The 20828-nt window shown below is 38.8% G+C and overlaps 1 protein-coding gene across 1 annotated transcript in view; it reads right to left on the bottom strand.

Moving 5' to 3' along the window:
• Positions 1-467: 467 nt before the first annotated feature.
• LOC116268635 (uncharacterized protein C3orf67 homolog) overlaps positions 468-20828 on the bottom strand; it is a 114485-nt gene continuing 94124 nt past the window's right edge. Inside the window, exons 5-6 of the mRNA XM_031662925.1 lie at positions 12459-12553; positions 468-1031 (exon numbers count right to left, since the gene is read on the bottom strand). Coding sequence (XP_031518785.1) covers positions 919-1031; positions 12459-12553 — 208 coding nt within the window. The 3' untranslated portion in view covers positions 468-918. The remainder of the gene's footprint in view (positions 1032-12458; positions 12554-20828) is intronic.

Here is a 20828-nt window from a genome sequence, read left to right as displayed (position 1 = left end):
GATTTTTTCCTTGTGATCCAGCAAGCAGAGTTACACGGACATCAACTGAAAAACCAAAGAAAACCTCTGGGATTTCTCCAGGCCCAGGTCACAGGAGTGGTGTGGGGTGTGTGTGTGTGCATGTGGCGGTGGGGGGATTTCAAAAAGGTGATTTCTTGTGAAATATAGATCTATGGAGCTAGATGTGAACCTATTATTAGAATTAAGAGATAATTGGCAAAATTTTTTTTTTTAAAGAAAAATATAGTGCTAAGCAGCTTAAGTGATTAACAATGTTGTGATCTTTGGCAAACTCTGGATGAACTATAATGAAATGGAAATAGTGGGGCCAGTGCCAATAAAATGTGATCATAAAGTGTGACTAGTTCACAATGTTTCCTTTTCTAAAAGGCGAAGAGAAGGAAAGTATCATATAGGAATATTCTGGAAAAGAAAGTGGAGTGAATGAAAAGAAGCAGTTTAAAAGCTATTCTTCTTACCATTATATTTATTTTTAATACAAATGTCATAAAATAAAAGGTACCCAGGCATCTTTTAAACAAAAATACATTTTCTGTATATCAAGCCATCATTTACAGATTAACACTGTAAAAAATTTGAATGAATAACTCTTAATTTGTTTACATAAAATTATCTGAAATAAACAAAATTTTACGTAGAATGAGAACAAACAAGAACCAATTCAAACTCCTAAAATCTTGCCTCTGTATTAATTTCTTCAGTTTCAAAATCATACTCATCTACAAAAGGAATGTAGGATTCTTAACATCGAACATTATTTACAAAATGAATTCGTTTCTCTCAGTTACTGTTGATTCCGTGTCACCCAACACACAGGTTGTGGTGACTCTTTGAGGGACCCTGAACTGCTATCCTGCTCCAGCTGGGAGTGCCTGTTCCCTGCCCTGGAAGGAGGCGTTATACCAACTCATAGTATTTCCCAGTTTGGGGGTCAAAGTAACAGTTCAGACAAGGGTCATACAACAAAGTCAGTACTTCCTCGTCCTCTTCCACACTGAGGTCTTCTTCACCTGTGGGGAAGGGGAACCACAGACACGTTAGCTGTTGGCTTGGCCCGGAATCCCTAAACAAAGGGCAACAAAGCAGGAATCACCATCTCTCCTGGGGGATTTTCTTTATGCAGGTAGAAGGTTTAGGCTGGAAGGGAGGAGCACTGTGGAAGTGGTGAGACTCTACACATGCAGTGCCAGGTGGAGAAGAAACAGCAGTGAGCAGAAGGACCAACTTCATGACAAACGACAAGAAAAACTGAGTGTGGAGAACTGGCGGGAGGGGAAAGAAGAAAAGGAGAGCGCCAAAAGACTTAAGAGTTTGTGCTCATTAGGATTAGAAAACTTGCCAGGATCCAAAACTAGTTGTCAAAGTTCTAAACTTCTTCATGGGCCAGAGCTGTACAAAATGCAAAACAGTGCAAACTAACTAATAAAATAGAAAACTTGATCCTCATTCAATCATCCTAAAAAGGCTACCAAACAAATATGAATTAAAATAATAGAACTATAAGATACATAGAACAGACAATATATACAGAAAACAAAATGTCAGGTGATTTGTAGTTTTATTAGTGGTAGGGGAGAAGTCTGTTAAGTTTTTTGGGGATACGAACATGGCTTAATGTTTTCTCTTGTGACAGGCATTTAGATGAATTGGACAGAGAGGACCCCACCTACTGTCTAAGTCATTATCAAGGCCTGCTGGCTTCCAACAAATGGCATGAAATGAAAAAAAACTGTTTTAAAAAGATGTTTCCTGAGCACCTTTTATGTGCCCAGTATTGTGCTAAGTACTTTCGTATTCACAAGTGAGTGCATTCTGAGTACTTCTGAAAGTTCATGTAATGAGTTCAGAGGCTGAGAGGTCAAGACTTTCCCAGCCAGAGAAGATCAGAGAGTAGGCTCAGGGAGAAAGAGGTGACTAAGACAACACTCCTCTCTCTTCAAAAGCTATTAAAGACCAAATCCAAACCAAAACCAAACCCCAAACGAAACCCAACTGAAGCTTTGGGCTATGTGCTCACCAGGGTGAGCTTCAGAAGAGTTTGGATGCTGGGCATGGTGCAGGGCTCACTTATAATAGAGGTTCAATAAAAATGGAATGTTTCTTGAAGGTGTGAATAAAAGTCCATGATCTTAAGTGTCACTGCCCAGAGGAAGGGAAGATGGTGGTGGTGGTGGTTGTGGGGTTCCATCTTACTCAGCCAAAATCAGACCAAGCTGGTACGTGAACATTGTCAGGACATTGACAAACTGGAGTTAGGTCCAAGGGAGTGGTGCCTAGATGGTGAATTGGGGGTTTAAAACTGTACCACAGCCATTCCTCTGCCCACTCTTCTCCTAACCATCCAAAAACACATTTAGCATGATCCTTCCATGAGCCGGACACTGAGTTAGGTGTTCAGGACATGATGGTAGGAAATAATCCCTATTCTTAAGGACTGTGCAGAGAAGCAAGTGAAATGTGAAATCAGCTGCTTCTTGTGACTCGAGTTCAGTGTTACCAGTCCTTAAAAGTGGAGTTCAACTGAGGAATGATTACATGTCTTGCTTGCTAATACCTCAATTGGTAGAGCCCTTGATGGTTTAGAAAGCACTTTCTCATGCAGTAGTTCCTTTGGCCCTCATGACCCTGTGAAATAGGCAGGAATTATCATGCCCATTTTATAGATGAGGAAATCAGGGTTCACAAAGTTGAACAGCTCATCTGAGGTTGGTTGGTGAGTAAGAGGCAGAGCTGGTGACAAACTCTCAGTTTCCAGACGAAGAGTTCAGTGTTCTTTCTACCAGTCAGAGTACTTTGTACCAGTTTATTCAGTTGGACCTTGATTATGCTAAAAGAGTGGTGTAACATGTTTAATTTGGGAGTTATTACATTATATTTAGACATAGGAAAGACTAATAAAAAATTTAAAGGTGTCTTACATTTTAATAAATCAGCTCTGGAAACAAAGAAATCTGATTTCTTATAGTCCAAAAATATTGTTAAAGATGAGAGATCCCTGGGGGAGGGCAGAGGCAAACAGTTCAATAAGTCCAAAGGAAATGGGCTTGTTAACTCCAGAAAAGAGAAGGCTTAATGAGGTGACAGCAGCCCTTCTGGATTCAAGTATATGAAGGGTGGCATAGGAGTAAGAAGTTAAGAAAATCTGGCGTTCCAGGAGGAAGCAATAGGATCAACAGGTGGCAGCTAAGAGGAGTCATTTTTTTGGGGGTGCTTAGCACAAGGAAGAATTTTCTAAGCATTAGAGCTGACCAGCAAATGAAACATGTACTCTGGAAAGGGTGAAGCAGAGAGTAGGGCAACCATTTGTGCAGAATTTTGTAGATGAACCCTGCTTAGGACAGGGGACCAGATCCAATAATCCCTGCAGTGCTTTTGATGAGCTTCTGTGACTCTGGGCTGCAGCAGTTTATATCTTTGAAGTATGAAAGGACTTTGCTAACAGCCACATAAGCACCCTGAGCTAACAGCCACATGAACTGACCTGAGCACCCCGCACAGTCTCTAATTAAGAACAGGAACTCAGAGAAGGAAGGCTGCCTTTCCTTTATCTTGTTCTGTTGTCTTCAGAGTCCCCAGGGCCCTGCCTCTGTCCTTGAGAGTACTCCTCAAATGGTCATTCCATATTGAAAATGACCCCCTTTAGATTACTTTTTCATACCAAAGGAGAGCATGTACATCCTCTACTTTCATATACTCAATCCATTATGCCTTTAAAGTTTGGACTACTTGAGAGAAATGAATAAAATTAGTTTATCAATTAGTATCTGCTTTGTGATTGAGCGGGGCATAGTCTAGTTGTGAATGTGACACAAACACATGAAACAAAAGCAGCTACTAAAGATTAATGAGGAGTTAAACTGGAAGGCTCTACAGCCGAGTGGCTAAGCGCACTCAAGGGCTCTAGAATCCAATACACTGGGGGCGAATGGAAGCTCGGCTGCTTACAGCCTGAAAGCTGGCTACAGACCATTTCACCTCATCGGACCTTGGTTTCCTTGTTTACAAAATGGGAATAACAACGCCTATTTGGTAGGGTTTTGAGGAAGATTAAATTAGACACTGGTAATATGTATAACACAGCACACATAGTAGTTGTTTAATAAATGATAGTTACTATTAGGGATGATAATAAAATAAATCATGAACTATGGGCTATAACTTTCTTCGTAACTCAGGATGGAAGTACTGATATAGCTTAAAGTGTAAGAAAAGGCTTCATAGAGGTAGGAAGGATGACGTTTAGATGATGGAGTCAGACAGACTGACTTCCAAATCCCATTTCTACCATATCACAGCTGTGGGATATTGGGAAATTCACTGCTCTGAGCCCCGGCTTCCTTATATGTAAAGTACAGATAATAACAGTACCTGTCGTTGTTCCTATGAGGACTAAATAACACTCAGCACATGTACACAGTTAAGTACTCAGTAAATGTTGTTAGCACCATCATCATGGAAAACAGGATATGTGAGCTAGACACAAGAAGGGTTATGTACATTTATACCTTATTCCCTACCCCAAAACTGAATCTGTTTGATTTTTTTTCACAACCCCAAAACATAGTGGATTTGAAAGAAATAGAGAGACCCCCAATTAGTTTTATATAGAACATTATGATAAATTCATCTTATAAATAAAAAAACAGTTCTTACACCAAAAATCATGTATGTTTCCAAAAGTAAAACTATTTTTTTCCATCAGATGTAACGTTTAAATCACATATCCCTGAGATAAATGATTATGAGTGAAACTCTCAGGGACCTGCCATTGGATTCTGTCTTACTCCATCAGCACATCGTGAGGAACTCTGACCTCTGGCACATAAGAGTTATATGCTATATAATTATTTAATGTATTCTGTGCCTGCACTTGCAAAAAAGATAAATTTTTAAGCTGGTGCTATTAAATGAGAAAACACAATATATTTACAATCAGTCAGGAATCTTTCAAGATGAAAACAACCATTGTAATGGCCATGGGTCTTTATCACCCATTTGCAAAGGGATCGAGGTAAATCCAATTCATTAGTAGAGGTTTTGCCACATAATGCATACAAACTGGAGCAATAACTGTGATATAAATGCATTCATTCCAATACATATCACTACAGAATGGGACCCTCATGCATTATAACCATGGGGATTAAGATAGGTTTTGTGGTTTTTTAGTACCAAAGCTTCAAATGGATGAATTTTAAAACTACCAACAATGACATTCATACAAAAATTGGGTGAGATTATGTATAATTTTATGTTGAAGTAAGTGCTTTAAACTTACATAAAAGGTTTTGTTTTCATTGTAACTTAATTTTCAAAGTCTCCAACTTACCTCATTTTGCCATTATAATCCCTACGTAATGAAATTATAATATCATTAAGCAATTACCACTATGATGTCAAGCATTGGGAAATGTTTTGAAAGGTAATTATCGTGGATGGGTATGGGGTAATTTTCAATTATATTCTTGGATAGAGCTGAGTTTGTTTTTCCTCAAAATGCTAAATTGCTCTATTTAAAGATTGGCTACAGAAACTCTAGAAGGACAAATTAACAAATAAAACCATTTTCTGCTACTAGACTAAGAGCATCTGGATAGGGGTCCAAATTACATTTTTTTCTCTTCTACACACAATAAAGCCATTTCTAGTGAAATAAAATTACCTTTCAGATAATAATCTATTTACAAACTTTCAGCCTCATCCACTTTGAAATTGGTTAACGGCAATAACAGAAGAAAAACCAATGGAGCCAGAACAAATGCAGCAACATAGGCTGCCCTCCTCTGGGTAGATCAGCTCGGGTAAGTAATCCCTCCAGTTCACTTTCTGAAAGTCAATTAATATAAATGTTTAATTATCTATATTTAATGCATTTTAACTGTAGATAATAGAAAACCTACACGTATACAAGACATCTCTTCAAGCTTGAAAACAAATGATGTGGCTCTAGTTTATCAGATTTAAAAATCTCTGAATCAAGACATTGAACTTGATTTTCGATTTTCTGACACTGCCATCTACATTTTTTTAAGTTAATGTATTTTCTCTCCTATAGATCTTGAGAACTGATTGACTGTATTTTTATGTGCATACTAATACACTATTGTTTAAGCAATTCAACAGTGAGGGATCACCATTTGGAGCAGTCAGCCTTAGGATCAATGAAGATGACATTTTAGATAAGATTCTGCTGAGTACTGGGTGCTTGCAAACTCTACCACCAACATATCTCACAGTAGGGCAAAATTAACTCACACCAAAGCCTGAGAAAGTCCACTGTGCACTGCTGAATTTCGGTTCTCAGCAAACATGTGCCCTCAAATGGGAGAAAGATAAATAACCAACAATGGAATGAAAACAATGAAATGCTACTTTCTTCTAATTAGAGGGCTATATTGTTTTTGAAAGGCAAATAACATGGTATTATTATAGTTCAGGTGTCATTTGGGCAATAGGTACATTACCCCTTTTGTAAAAACTGGTGGCTATATTTTACTTGGAAAATGCTATTTTAGGGAATATGTTGAAGAATTTGGATCATTAATTAGGAATTACTACAATTTCATTCTTTCCAGGTAGTCTCTACTTATAAATATGCAGTGATTCAGATGTCCAGTTGTAACTGTGTGTTTTACAACTCTAAACGCACTTTGTTACACGTGAAGGAAGGCACCTCTCCAAGGTACTGAGCTCTGAAGTCAACAGAGCCCATAGTCTCTTAGGAGCCTGATTTTAAGCAAGGTATCAACATTGAGCTATGGGAAAATGCATCCCAATTCCAGCAAGGAAAGCTGGGACCAGCCTTCTGGGTTGCACCTGGGGGATGGGTAGGTGGGGTGGCTCTGGAATAGGAGAAAGAGCCTCAAACACCTGCAATGTGTTTAGCTCTACTGGAAAGTTCACTTCCAGTGGCCCTGAAAAGAAGGCATCTCTTGATACTAGTGAGGCACTGATTTCCCGCTTCTCTAATCACTTCCTGCAGAGAAGACTCCCCCAGGACCCTGAGAGCCATATAAGAGAAAATATCATCCTACTCACAGGGGAAGCAGCGGAGGCTCTGTATTAAAGGAGTGTTAGAAATACCATGAACCATTTTATAATCTGAGAGTTGAGGTGGGGTCCTATGGGTCTAAGAAGAGTACCAAGGTAATTATTATTTTATCCAGAAAGCTTCAAGAAAATACAACTTCCTAAATTAAAAAAATTGCAGTGGATATTTCAGTCATGTGGTTCTTATCCACCTAAATAGGGATTCTGTGGTCATACTACAGTGTGGGATGTAAGGGTGTGGACCCTGGTCAGACAGGTCTGGGTCAGCGTCCTGATGCACACTCAGGGTCTGTGGCCCAGGCTAGCCCCTTACCTCATCTGTAAAGTGGGAACATAATATAAGCCCACACTAAGCAGTGTTGGGAGGAGGTATGAGGTAATGCACAGAAAAATTCAAAACAGTGCCGGGTACCCAATGGTGCTTTATTAATGCTGGCTTATTATTTTCATATCACCAATATTGCTCTTTTGGGGAAAGTCTCCTTTGCATCTGAAATAAATCTTCGAGGTACAAAAAAGATCAAAAGAATAGATCAAATCATTCTCATATTTCCTATGGCCAGTAGAGTCACTCATTCACTCATCAAATATTTATGGGGCATTTACTGTGTCCTAGAAACCACACTAGGCACTAGGGGTACCAGAGTTGTTCAGCAACTTTTAGACTCAGAGTATTAGGTAAATGTCTTTTTTTTTTTTTTTTTTTTTTTGAGATGGAATCTCGCTGTGTTGCCCGGGCTGGAGTGCAGTGGCCGGATCTCAGCTCACTGCAAGCTCCGCCTCCTGGGTTTTTACGCCATTCTCCTGCCTCAGCCTCCCGAGTAGCTGGGACTACAGGCGCCCGCTACCTCGCCCAGCTAGTTTTTTGTATTTTTAGTAGAGACGGGGTTTCACCGTGTTAGCCAGGATGGTCTCGATCTCCTGACCTCGTGATCCGCCCGTCTCGGCCTCCCAAAGTGCTGGGATTACAGGCTTGAGCCACCGTGCCCGGCCGAGTATTAGGTAAATGTCAAAGAATTATGTGGCAGTTAATAGGAGGGCAGTGAAAGAATTCCTCTGTTGGAGAAGAGCAGGCAGCCAGATCCTAACCCCCACTTTAGCCAGAGCAGAGCTTTTATCTCTTCCATACATGAGGATTCCTTCTTTCTGGTTAACTGTGCGAAGCCATAAAATTTCTGTAAACTCTTTACTAGTAATTTGGATATTACATCTATAAAATAAGCATCTGCTACCTATTTATATCTCATGGGAGATTAATCAATGTCCATGTGGGAATATTCTGTGTGGCTTTGCCATAAAAAAGGTACGAGAATATTATTTTTATGAGACTCAGGCAACTCCCAAATTCCTTCTGAATGCCTTTCCTACTCAAAATCTATGTAAACTGCAAGACAGGGCTACAGGCCTGAAAAGAGAGGTCGTTATTATTCCATTTTGGAGCTGGTAAGCATGAATAATTTAAGGGTCATAACTGTAAAGGAACAAATGTCAAAAACAAATTGACAACTATTCTTTGAGCAAAGTATGGTTCATTTTCAAAAGGTCATTTTAGTAGTTTTCTCAAATAAGTTCTGAAATCTTAACTTCCCATTTTTACATTTCACACAAGCTCCAGGAAAACACATTTTAGTAAGTGTTAAGGGCACCATGTCCAGGGTAATTGATATTCAGCAAGTGTGTTACAGCCCAGGAGGAGCTGTGAAGAGCTGACCGTTTCCCATCCAGTGGGATGTCAGAGATCTGAATGCAGTGCTCTTCCTGCCGGCCGACTGTGCTGGAAACCGGGCTGTTCACTTGAAGGTGGCATTCATGCACTTGAGACATTCTGGATGAGCAGAAACTGGCTGTGACACAAACTTCTACTGAATAAAGTAGGGACAGATATAACTCATGCATTTACTTTTGTATGGCCTGGGGCAAGTTTTCTAGAATTATGTATTAGGCAGAGTATATCTCCCCGCTGTTAAAATGCAGTAATACCTCCAGCTGCAGAACTGCATCTTGGCCTCGCCATCTCTGATAGAGGTATGATGGCTCAGCACATCCCTGCACTGCCCTAAGTCCCAATGTAACCATGTGGAAGATGGGATAATAATAGTATCTATACCTCACTAGGCTGTTGTGAGAATTCAAGTGTACATGTAGGCCCAGAACACAGGAAGATTAAATAAGTAGCTATTATTATTTATATCCTACAAGTCCAAAACTGGGCAATACCTTTGCCTGTGAACTAGTCCTCAGGCACCACATTCACATCCCAGTGAAATGGTTCTGTAGAAAGGGCACCGATGTGGGAGAAGCCTGGGCCCTAATCTCAGCTAGGGCTCTGACTGGGCATTTGATCTTGGTCAAGTCATTTACCTCTTTAGGCAAATTGAGGGGTTGGACCACATCAGTGTTTTTAACTGTTCATCAGAGCCCCAGGGCAGGATTCTGAGATCCTAACCCCCACTTTAGCCAGAGCAGAGCTTTTGTCTCTTCCATACATGAGGATTCCATATGAGATTTCACTTGAAAGAAAAGTTGTTACTGCTTATGAATAAAGTTTAAGAGCCATGGCATAAGGTGATCTATAACTTTTTAACTGCCAAAATGTATGGGTCGAAGTTCAATACTCTCACAATTAAATTTTAGAAATGAATTGCTCTACTTTTTCCTGCCAAGCTTGTAATAAAAAAAAGGACCAGTTAAAGAGTATTTCCCACCCTCCTTTCCTCCCTTTATTCCTTCTCGTCTCCTTTCTAATGAGAACGTAGATAATCTAATATATGTTGGAACTTGCACAGGGCACCAAGGATCCAGAAGTGAGCAAACCGACAGTTTCCTAAAAACTCAGAGGCTACTTAGGAGGAAAGGCAATAAACAAGTAGACAAATCAAGATTTTCAGACTGTGAAAAGGCATGCAGATGATGTCAGAAGGTGAAGTGAGAGAACACAGTGAGTGGCAGACTGATCTACTTAGGTAAGAGTGTCTGGGAAGGCCTTTAAGAAGATAAGCAACATGCAAATACCCAGGCCCGGCAGTTCCATATCCAATGATCCTGCCCTTCATTCAGCTGTTCACTCCCTTGGCCTTGCCTTAGATCTGGTCAACTGTGGCTACCTGTCATTTCTAATAAGCATGGGTGGGAGGAGAAGAGGGCAGGCTCAAGGCTAACAGGTGACCAGAGGTATCTCTCTCTTTTTTAAAGAACTTAGCCACTGAGCCCTTGAGATATTTTAATTTGCTTTTTCCTGTAGATCAGAAACTCTTAATGGAAAAATAATATTTCAACTCCTGGTTTTATATATACATATTTTAGTAGGTAATCTACTTACCCAGTTCAAAACCCACAAAGGATAAAAATATAGTGGCTGGGCTCTGGGGCCAGGATGCATGGGTTCAAATCCTAGCTTTGTGCCTCAGTAGTTGTGGGATGTTGGGCAAGTCATTTGAGAACTTTGTGCCTCAGTTTCCTCAGCTGTAACACATACACACACACATACACACATGCACACACACAGCTTCGTCCTGGTGGTGGTGTGAGGGCTAAATGTAATGACTTGGTGTCTGGCATAAAGTAAGTGCTAAATGAATGGTGTCATGCAACAAGAACCCAGGAAGGGTTCCAGACTGCTCACAATCATACTTCCCTTCCCCTTTTGATGATATAAACTGGAAACTTGAGCCCATAATTTTTCTTCAACACTTTAGCAGAACAGATGGAAACACTATCTCAGCATAGTGGTAAGTATGGACTCTCTTATGCCGCCTAAAACTAGACAATTAACAGGCCATTAACCAAATAGGAAACACTGTTTTTTGATGGTGTTAATTAACTACAAACCACTCAAGCATATCAGAAAATGGGAAGATGAGCAAATAGAAAATGCTCATTTTTGGAGGCATTAATCAACTACAAACCACCCAAGCATATGGGAAAAGGGCCAGGGGACAGCTGATAAAAATCCAAGGTGACAGGCAGAAGGGATGCTTGATCTGGGTAACACTGGCCAGCACATTTCTAAAATTCTCTGAATTTGCCCTCAATGGAAGTTCTGTTTACTTTCAACATAACTGAGCTCCTGCTGTCAGAACCGCGCTTGGCAACGGCGACTTTAAGACATCCTTCCAGCTGCTTCTCGCTAATATATACCTTAGGTGCCTTTGCTCAAGGACCACGCTCTCAGTTCCTGTGGCTCATTTAGGACACCTAACATAACACATTATTTGTTCCCTCACAGCAAGGTCTCCTCCTGACAGCCAAGATTCTATTTTTCTGTTATAAGTAATTATAAATGCACACCTCTAAAAAGATTCCCAATTTGAGGGACATAATCTATTTTAGATAGTAAATCACAGAGACATACATCTCCATCCCTTGGGCGGCCAAAACGTACAACTCAGATGTATGAGCTCTCACTCTGAATTCTCCATACCTGAAGAAAAATGCGTTGCTCTACTTTTTTCCCTGGGGCAGTTAGGAAAAAAACAAACAAACAACTGGCACTTTTTTTGGAGCAATTTATATTGGTTTCACTTCGATTTTTTTCAAAGCTTCAGATATAACATTTCCATCTTCAAAATTCAACCCAGAAAACTGTCTGAGAGAGTCCCACTCTGAGGTTATTTGTCACTCCAATTATGCACTTGAGATTTACCCCATGACTCTGCCATCTCAACTCCTCAGTTTTCACCAGAGATTCTCTTATGTTCCTCCACCACGCACACCTCACAGTCAAGTTCCCTGCTCACAACCAGAAACTAATGGTTCATCTTTATGGCTCACGCCAACCGAACGAACACCTGGCAAATTTTCATTCCTGGTTCCTTCTGATTTTTATCTTACTAATACCTATCGTAGCTACGTGACAGCTTCTGCTTTAATGCAAAGGTTGTATCTCTGCATTCATGGAAACAGGTATCTGAGTGATATTGAAATATCGTGTCTGCTGTATCATAATGCCAACAGCTGGTATTTGGTAGGCATTCTAAGTGCTTCATATATAGCACCTCGCTGAATCTTCACAAGGAACAATCGGGGGAGCACTATTATTCATATTATTTTATAGATGTAGTAATCAAAATTCATAAAGGTCACACAGTGGGAATTGGTAGCGCTGAAATTCAGATGAAGGTCAATTTGACATCCAAATTCTTATACCTTAAACTATATTTTGCCCTGGTATTAACCTTTAGAAGAACAAGGGTAATTTCTCTCATCTTCTTTTTAGTTGTAAAGAATCCATTATTCTAAAAAATGAGGTTCAGGTTACCTCATTTAGGGTGTGTAAGACTAAGTGATCAACATTTAATAAAAACAGTGGCATCTCAAAGTGATGGATTCTCTCTATTTATAGTAAATTATTTTTATTTTCTTGTGCATATCGTTTTTCATATTCCCACCTTGAACACTCAGACTTTCAGAGGAATCTGGACGCTGCTCAGCCGGCTGTTGACTGGGAGGAACAATTGGTGGGCTCAACATATTTAACCAGTCCCTAAAAAGAAAACAAAGTGAATGAGCATGTCTGGAGTTCCACATATAGATTTTATGTTTCCCATGGATTTTCAATTCCCTGGGGCTTCCACAAAGAAACACTTTTTCCTCCTTCATATTTCAGAAAGACAGATGTCCAGATATCAATATCCAGTTTTGTAAATTGGTTAATATGAAGTCAATCACTTAACTAGCCAGTTGGAGAAATACTTCAACTAAATGTATATTCCTCTGAAAGTTTATTATTGTTGCCATTAAATTATAGCAGAATTCTTTTCACATAAGAAATTATTTCAATAACTCAGAGGAAATGCAGCTGAGATGAAGCTCCTTATGAGCTTTGGGTAAGAAAGCCTGACAAAGTCACAAGCCACATGTCATGGATGGTCACACTCCACAAGGTGACTCAAAACTGAAGTCAGTCTTGGAGCTGCCATGGAACCCAGCAGTGGTGGGAGTCAGTCTCTCTTAACTTGGGGCTTTCAAGCAGTGAAGGGAAAAGAAGCAGGAAGTGAGGGCATTTTCCCCATCTCTTTACTTTCCTTCCTACTGCACTCTTTCCTGGTCTCTTGCTTCCTCTCGTAGATACCTGGGGTGTACTATTCAAGCTGGTGACATCCAGAAGGCTTGAATCACTGTATGTTCTACTTCAAGCCCTTCTCATCTCTAAACTTACTACTGAGCTTCATTAGAGGTAGGGAGCAGTTAGGAGGATGTAAAAGATTTTCCAATGTGAATTCTATTTCTTGCACTGCTATTAGTGCCCTATATCATTTACCTTATTCTTCTCAATAGGAGTATGTCTTTATAACTAAATAATTTCTTTCTGTATTTCCTATGGTATTAATCTACAATGGGAGACAGTCCTAACCAACAGCTAAGAGCTGATAAAAATCCAGGCCAATTCCAGCTCTGTGCTACTGCAGGCCAATTCCAGCTCTGTGCTTCCTATAGTAAGAACTTGGCCAAGTCACTTAGCATTGCTAAGCTTTATCTGTGAAAAGGAGATAATAATAGTGCTTCAGAGTTGAGTGTTAGGATTAAACAGAAAAAAATGGGAGAAAAACATTTGTTGTGAATATGGGTACAGAATTAGCACTCAATAAATTTCAGCTTTGACCGCTATCATCTTCATTATCAATGAAGATCATGGTGTGGACCTACCTATAATGATAAATAAACGAAGGCAGAAACGGACTTTGTTGGAACTAAATCAGCAAAGGATGGTAGAATGATTACCAGTCTATACAGCAGATATTTTCCTTACAAACTATTTGCTCTTCCAGCATAAAAAGCATATTAATGTCAAAATTACCTAATTCCTACTTATAATATTTTACAACACTTTCAGTCACTACTCACCATAGCTATCACTAGATTACGGCTGGTGAAATAAGCAAGGTGAGCATGCTGTGTAATTGAATTTCATAATAACACATTAAGGGCATCAGAAAGGATTTGTCACAGACTTCCAAGCTAATGGGGCATTTTCTGATAAGCACTGTTTATTTAGGCTACTTAATTATAGCAGACCAAAAAATTTCTGCATTATAGGAAATTACAAGGTCATATACAAATTACCAGCCCAGTGACCTCATTACTCACTAAGGGTGATGAAGAACAGGGATGAACAGGAGAAAATAATGTTATCACATCATGACACCCCCGGTTACAAATCAGAAACTATATCATCGCAGTAGGAGCTACCCCAGTGGGGAAAGTGTAGGTGGAAGTTGTGTGAATGTTATGAAATGTAAGACACTTACTTCTTAGGTCAATAATTTGATCAATGTTTTTCCTTTTCAGCAGTAGCTATGAAAAGTACAGGGCACTTCTTTTTGTGATTAAAAAAAATTCAGATTTATAGAAAAGTTGCAAGAAGAGTATAAAGAACTACTGTATATCCTTCACCCAGTTTCCCCACCTTTAACATTTTATCATATTTGTTCTCTATCTCTTAATCTAGGTATCTACTGACCTACCTATATATCTATCTAAACAGGGGTCAGCAAACGATGGCCCATGGGCCAAGTCTGGCCCACTGTCTGTTTGTGTCTAGCTTGCAAACTAAGAATGGTTATTACGTTTTTAAACGGTTATTAAAAAAAGTAATGTTTCATGACAGATGAAAGTTATATAAGATTCAAAATTCAGTGTCCATAAATAAAAATGTATGGGAATACAGCCATACTCATTTGTTTACATTTTGTCTATGGTTGCTTTTGTGCTACAATGGCAGAGTTAAGTAATTTATTATCTGCTCCTTTACGAAAACATCTGATGATCCCTGACCTCTATAACTGTGCACTCATATTGGTTCCTCTAATACTAATCCAACACCACAGGTTCATTCTCATTTTTCTTCTTTCCGTATTTGTAATCCCTTTCTGACAGTGAGGAAACTGGCCCTCAAGATATTTACTTACTTCCTGAATTATGGAAGTTACTGAAAGTAGCTTCAGAATTGCCAAGCAAAAACAAACAAGAAATACTCACCCTACACCTACTCTCTAGAGTTCTCGATTTGCTTACAGTTATTTTTCTTCTTTGGTCAAAACACCACATTCAAAACTGACTTTGGTTCTTGTTTTCTCCATCTTCAATGTGAACATATTAGTCATTCGAAATACAATGAAAGTCATCTGCTTCCTTTTATGTTACATTTTAGACTTTTTTTTCCCATTCCTGTTGATTTGTATTACTTTTGTTGTTGTTGCTGATTACATACAACCTTAACAATCAAAAGTCAGAACTACAGAAGGGCACATTTAGGGTAAGAGTCACATCCTCCTATCTATTCCAGTTTGTTCCTATCCTCTCATCACTTCTACTCTATTCCTACCCACCCCTCTAGAGGTAATAAATTTCATTAGTTCTAGTATTGCCTTTCTGTGCTTCAGTTTGCAAAAACTGAACAGATACATGTCTGTTTTTTATTCCCTTTCTTATGCAAAAGGTAGCATATTATAGTACTCTTTTGTACTTTTATATTTTTAGCTTATAATTTATCCTGGAAATCATTCCATACCAGTTCGTGGAGAGCTTTCTCTTTCTTTTTTTACAGCAGCATAATACACCACCCTATGGATGTACTATCATTTATTTCACCCTCTTCTGTGTTTGAGCATGTTTTCAATGTTTGGCAATGATTGCAATTAACACTTCCATGAATAACCTTGGGCATGTCTATTTTTGTATACTTAGAGGTAAATCCCAAAAAGGTAAATTTCTTAAAGTGGGATTCCTGGAACAAAAGGTAAATGCATACTTGGTTTTGTTAGATATTGGCAAATTCCCTTCACAAGGGTTGCACCTGTCTTAATTCTCACCAGCAACGTACGAGAATGCTGATATACCGAGAGTAACTTTAGAGGAATATGTTGTCAAGTATTTTAAAGCTTTCTGATCTGAGAGGTGGGAACTGATACTTTAAAGCAGGCTTGATTTGAATTTGTTCTCATTATAAGTGGAGTTGACTGTATTTTCATATATTTAAGGGCATTTATGTAATACACATATATACATACACACACACACACATTTTTTTTTCCATGTGCCATATATATGCTTGTTCACATCTTTTGCCCTTTCTTCTATCAGATTTTTTATCTTTTCCTTACTTTATAATTTGTCTTTGTTTATGGTGGTTTTTCTTTGTGCCATACAAAAGGTTTTATTTGTATGTAGTCAAAGGTATCAGTCATTTAAAAAAAATTGCCTCTGTATTTTGGGTCATAGTTATAAAGCCTTTCCCTACAACCAAGTTCTGTAGAAATGCACCCATGTTTTCTTCCAGTTACTTCAAATGGCTTCATTTTTCACATTTAGATTTCTGGTCCATTTTTGGTTTATTCTGGTATATTGTGTAAGTTTGTTCTGGTATAAGGTATATCTAATTTTACCTCTTTAAAATAACTAGAGAGTTCTTTTGACAAGTAATGTTGTTTTAACACAGATTTAGAAGATTTTATACAATTAAGAAATTTTTAATCAAAGAAACTAACTCATTTGTTTAGCTTTTTACTAAGTAAGCATTTACAAAGTATAATGTAAAAAGAAAGGTTTCTATTTTAACTAAAATATAAAAAATTTTGGACTAAACAAAATCAACCAGGATTTTTCTTAGCTTTAAAACCACTGTAAGTATCCCAAGAGGAGGCTGGAGTATGCAGCATTGCCCAAATTTATGTATCTAGAACTGTTACATCTTTTGGGACCACAGAACACACCTTGAGAAATGATGCTCCAAGTTATACCATTTCCCCACTCTGGTGGCATTATGTTTGTTTGTTTTGTTTTTCATTTTACTTTATATATGTTTAATAATTTTATTTTTTCAAGGCATTCTTTTTTGGTGACTTGATAGTAAGCAGAAATGTGCAGTCCAGCATCTATATCTTACATGTTTACATTTTTATACGTGATATTTAATGCTGGCCTATTGTCTTGATCCTTGATCAACTCCTTTAAACCTCCATGCTTTCCCCTACATAAGCAGCAAACATTCAAGGAATGGGGAGTTCTAGCTGAGGCTCCTTCACCACATGCCAGTCTTAGCTTTAGTTCTGAAGCATTTCCTTGGTCTGCTTCTTACCCAGCTACCTGTGCTCCAGAATCTACTCTTGCTTGTTGTTCCACCATTTCCATACTTGCCCCCTGGACTTGATACTCTGGTTGGTTTCCTCAGGTCTGACTATAATCGTTTTATGCCATGGACTGACTCTATCTCCCTGTAATGAAAAGCCTCCAGTTCCTTCAGTAGATAAACATCCTTTCAGTCAGGCCTGCTCTCTGAGCACATGCAGGAAGGAGCCTCTTCTTCCTCCTTCCTCTTGAGGACTCAGGTATGTCTCCCACCATTACCCTCCTCTTGAAACGGGAGGGACAGGGTTCCTAGGCACACCTGCACATATTGAGTACTGCTGCAAGAAGAGGTGCTTTATTCAAGAGTCAAGACCATGGATTTATATTAAATACACAAATAAAAATATTGAACAGATGAAGAATAAATACTATGTTGTGAATTTTTATAACGGCCAGATTGATTTAATACTAAAATCTTGGCCATAAAGGAATACCACATTGTTTTCATTCAACCTGCATGCTAGACGGTGGACATTGCCTGTGTAGGGCTGAATCAGACACCTTTAGAACTGAAGACAATGTCCTCAGTTAAGACAGACTATAGCTTCAGTTCTTTTGTCTAAAAACAAGATTGTGTTTACAAGACAATTTTACATACATTTATTTTATTAATGTGCTTCCTATAAGTATTTTGTATGTGTATACACACATATATACATCTACACACACACACACACAATGTATATATAAAACATTATATGAGAGCAAGTTAGCTTAATCATCCCTTTATGTATACAGTAAGCATTTATTGAACTGCTGTGTACCAGGCTGTGTGGGGATTTCAGGATAAATTATTCTTGGTTCCTACACTCAAAGAGTCATGGTCTGATGGAGGACACAGTCTAGCCAAAAAAAAAAAAAAAAAAAAAAACACACACACACACACACACACAAAAACACAAAACACAAAACATGAGTTATACCCATCCATTTGGTCCTGTGAAGGAATTTACTTGCAATAGAGCTATCTACAATTTTGTATACATTTAAATAATTATTTGTGGTAGTCATTATGTCAGAAATCTAAATTATTATATATCTTTCAATTACAGCACTGAAATACCTGCTATCTTAAAGCTCTGGGTCATTTTCACTGGGGATCCTGTATTAGGAATTTAACTATTTGCAGCATTGTCTATCCATACTTTATGATACTTATCATTTGGTACCAGTGTACATTTCTTATTCACTGAAAGAAATTTAGATTTTAAAAATCTTTTATGGCCAGAGAACAGACTGGGGAGAGGACTAGGAGATAGCTCATTTTGGGGGACAATTCATATTGATAGATTCCTATTAAACATTGGTGAAAATTGTTTCCCAAAAATATCATAAATACCAAATTTTACTTTCAATTTCAGGAGGTCAGAGATAGTCTAAATCCCATATGTGAACCTCTGGGCTCCAAATAAAGAACTTCTGCATCATGGGATATCATGGAAATGGCATTTCAAGTAGTGAAAAATCCATGCTTTGCAAAGTTTTTCTGTAAAAGGCCAGATGGAAAATGTGTTAGTTCTATGAGCCATAAGATCTCTCTAACAACTGTTTAACTCTGCTGTTGTACTGCAAAAGCAGGCATAAACAATCAGTTTATGAATGGGCATGGCTGGATTCTAATAAAGTCTTATTTATGAAAAAACAGGCAGTGGGCAGGATTTGGGCTTACAGGTTATAGTTCAATGACTCATGCCTTAGTGAAAGGAACTGTGAAGTAGACAATGCTTGAGGTTCTTATGAAAATTCCTGCTTTCTCCTAAATAGCTTTGAATCCACCTTTCTCACCATCTCCCCTTTTACCACCAAGGTCTAAGCAACTATCTTGGCTTGTGTTATCTGTAGCAAAAGCTCCTACCTGATCCCCTCATATTCACTCATCCTGGCTTCATTTCTCCTCTGTTCTCCACACTATAGCCAAAATTACTTGACAGTATGTCCGTCTCTTGTTTCAAAGTGTCTTCCCAGTGTCATTGGGAAGCCATCATCCTCAGCAGAAAGACCAGAACCGTTTCCTTAGCCTTTGAGGCTTTGCATGGACTAGTCTCTACGTATTTTTCCAACCTCTTGTACAATGTTCCCTCTCACTCCCTGTGCTCCGGCCACGCTGGGCTTCTCTCAGTTCCTGGAGTGGCCATGCTCCCTACCATCACCAGGTCTTTGCCCAGGCTGTGCCCCTTGTCTAGACCATGCTTTCTTCCCCTCTTTCTACTGTCCCTTGGCCTGGTGAATTCATACCCAATCTTTGTATTTTGGCTAAAGAATCACACTCTTGGGAAATCTTCACTGACATCCCCTCTTCAATCTAGTTGAGTTCCTTTCACACCTTTTCTTAGAGCAACTGTGATTTTCTCGTTAAGAGCTCTTGTCTCAGCTCATAATTACAACCTCATTTGTTTGATCATTTGATGAATGTCATCCTCCCGATTAGACTCTAGCTCCTAGCAGAGTTCCTGGCACAGAGTAGCTGCTCCCTCAATATTTATCAAATGTATGACTATTCAAATAGTCTCTTTCTTAGCCAAGAATACTGAGTGGTACTTGGTATTAAAAGTCTCCATAACAATAAAAAATGCTGCTGTTGTAACCTACTCTGCATTCTTCTTCCATCTTGCTCTTTCTCTGCTTGCTAAAAGCATGCTCTTGTTTCCTTACCATGTGCTCAATATACACACACAGGTCAGGGACACACACCTGCTTTTTTACAGCCAAGAAAGAAAAATTTAATTTTCTACTTCAGGAAGCAGAATGTTGATTCAGAAACATATTTACTAGCTTCAAAAAACTAAGAAAATATGTGTTCCTTTTTTAAAAAACTAAAACATACAGACAGTGTTCTCAATAGCATTTCTTCATAGAATTCATCTCCCACTTCAAGAAGGGATCTTAAAATATAAGTTGGGAACTCTTTTGCATATCTCTTTTTTTTTTCTTATTTTTAAAACTTTTTATAAAGACAGGGTCTTGCTATGTTTCCTAGCCTGAACTCTAACTCCTAGCTTCAAGCGATTCTCCCACCTCAGCCTCCCAAACTGTTGGGATTACAGGTGTGGGCCACCACGCCCTCTTTCATATATCTCTTAAGATGGGCTTGAATAAGTATTAAGATGCTGTTGTTTAATTTTGGTTTCTTTTCCTCAGAAGTCTCTAACCAGATTCTTAGCATTGAAGAAGAACCCCCATCGATGTTCTGAAACCCTTCCACAACACTCCCACCAAGTGGGTTATCTAATCTACGCTTGATTACCATCAGAAACTGTGTACCTACTGCTTTCAAATATCACATTTCATCTTCAAGTAGTTCTGCCTGTTCAAGAGTTTTTCCTCATGTTGAGGTAAAATCTGTTTTCTTTTTACTTGTACCCATTTCTCCCACCCTTATCCCTTATGGCTAAGGAACAATTCTAACCTTTTTAAAAGACACAGTAGAAGAGAGCTAAGGGACTGTTCAAGACTCCTTTCTCCCCCTTCTCCTTGGAATAGCCACCTCTAAACACATGGCTTTCTGGAGTAGATTGGTCCAGAGGTGGACACCCAACCTAATATGGGCCAATTGCTGGGCTTCCCTGAACTTCTCAAACTGGATCTGAAAAAGAGAGTCTCACAATGAAGATGGGAGCTGAACAAAGTGAAAT

Source organism: Papio anubis, chromosome 2 (assembly GCF_008728515.1).
Source record: "Papio anubis isolate 15944 chromosome 2, Panubis1.0, whole genome shotgun sequence".
In the NCBI taxonomy this organism is placed as follows: Eukaryota; Metazoa; Chordata; class Mammalia; order Primates; family Cercopithecidae; genus Papio; species Papio anubis.
This window is presented reverse-complemented; position numbering and strand designations above follow the sequence as displayed.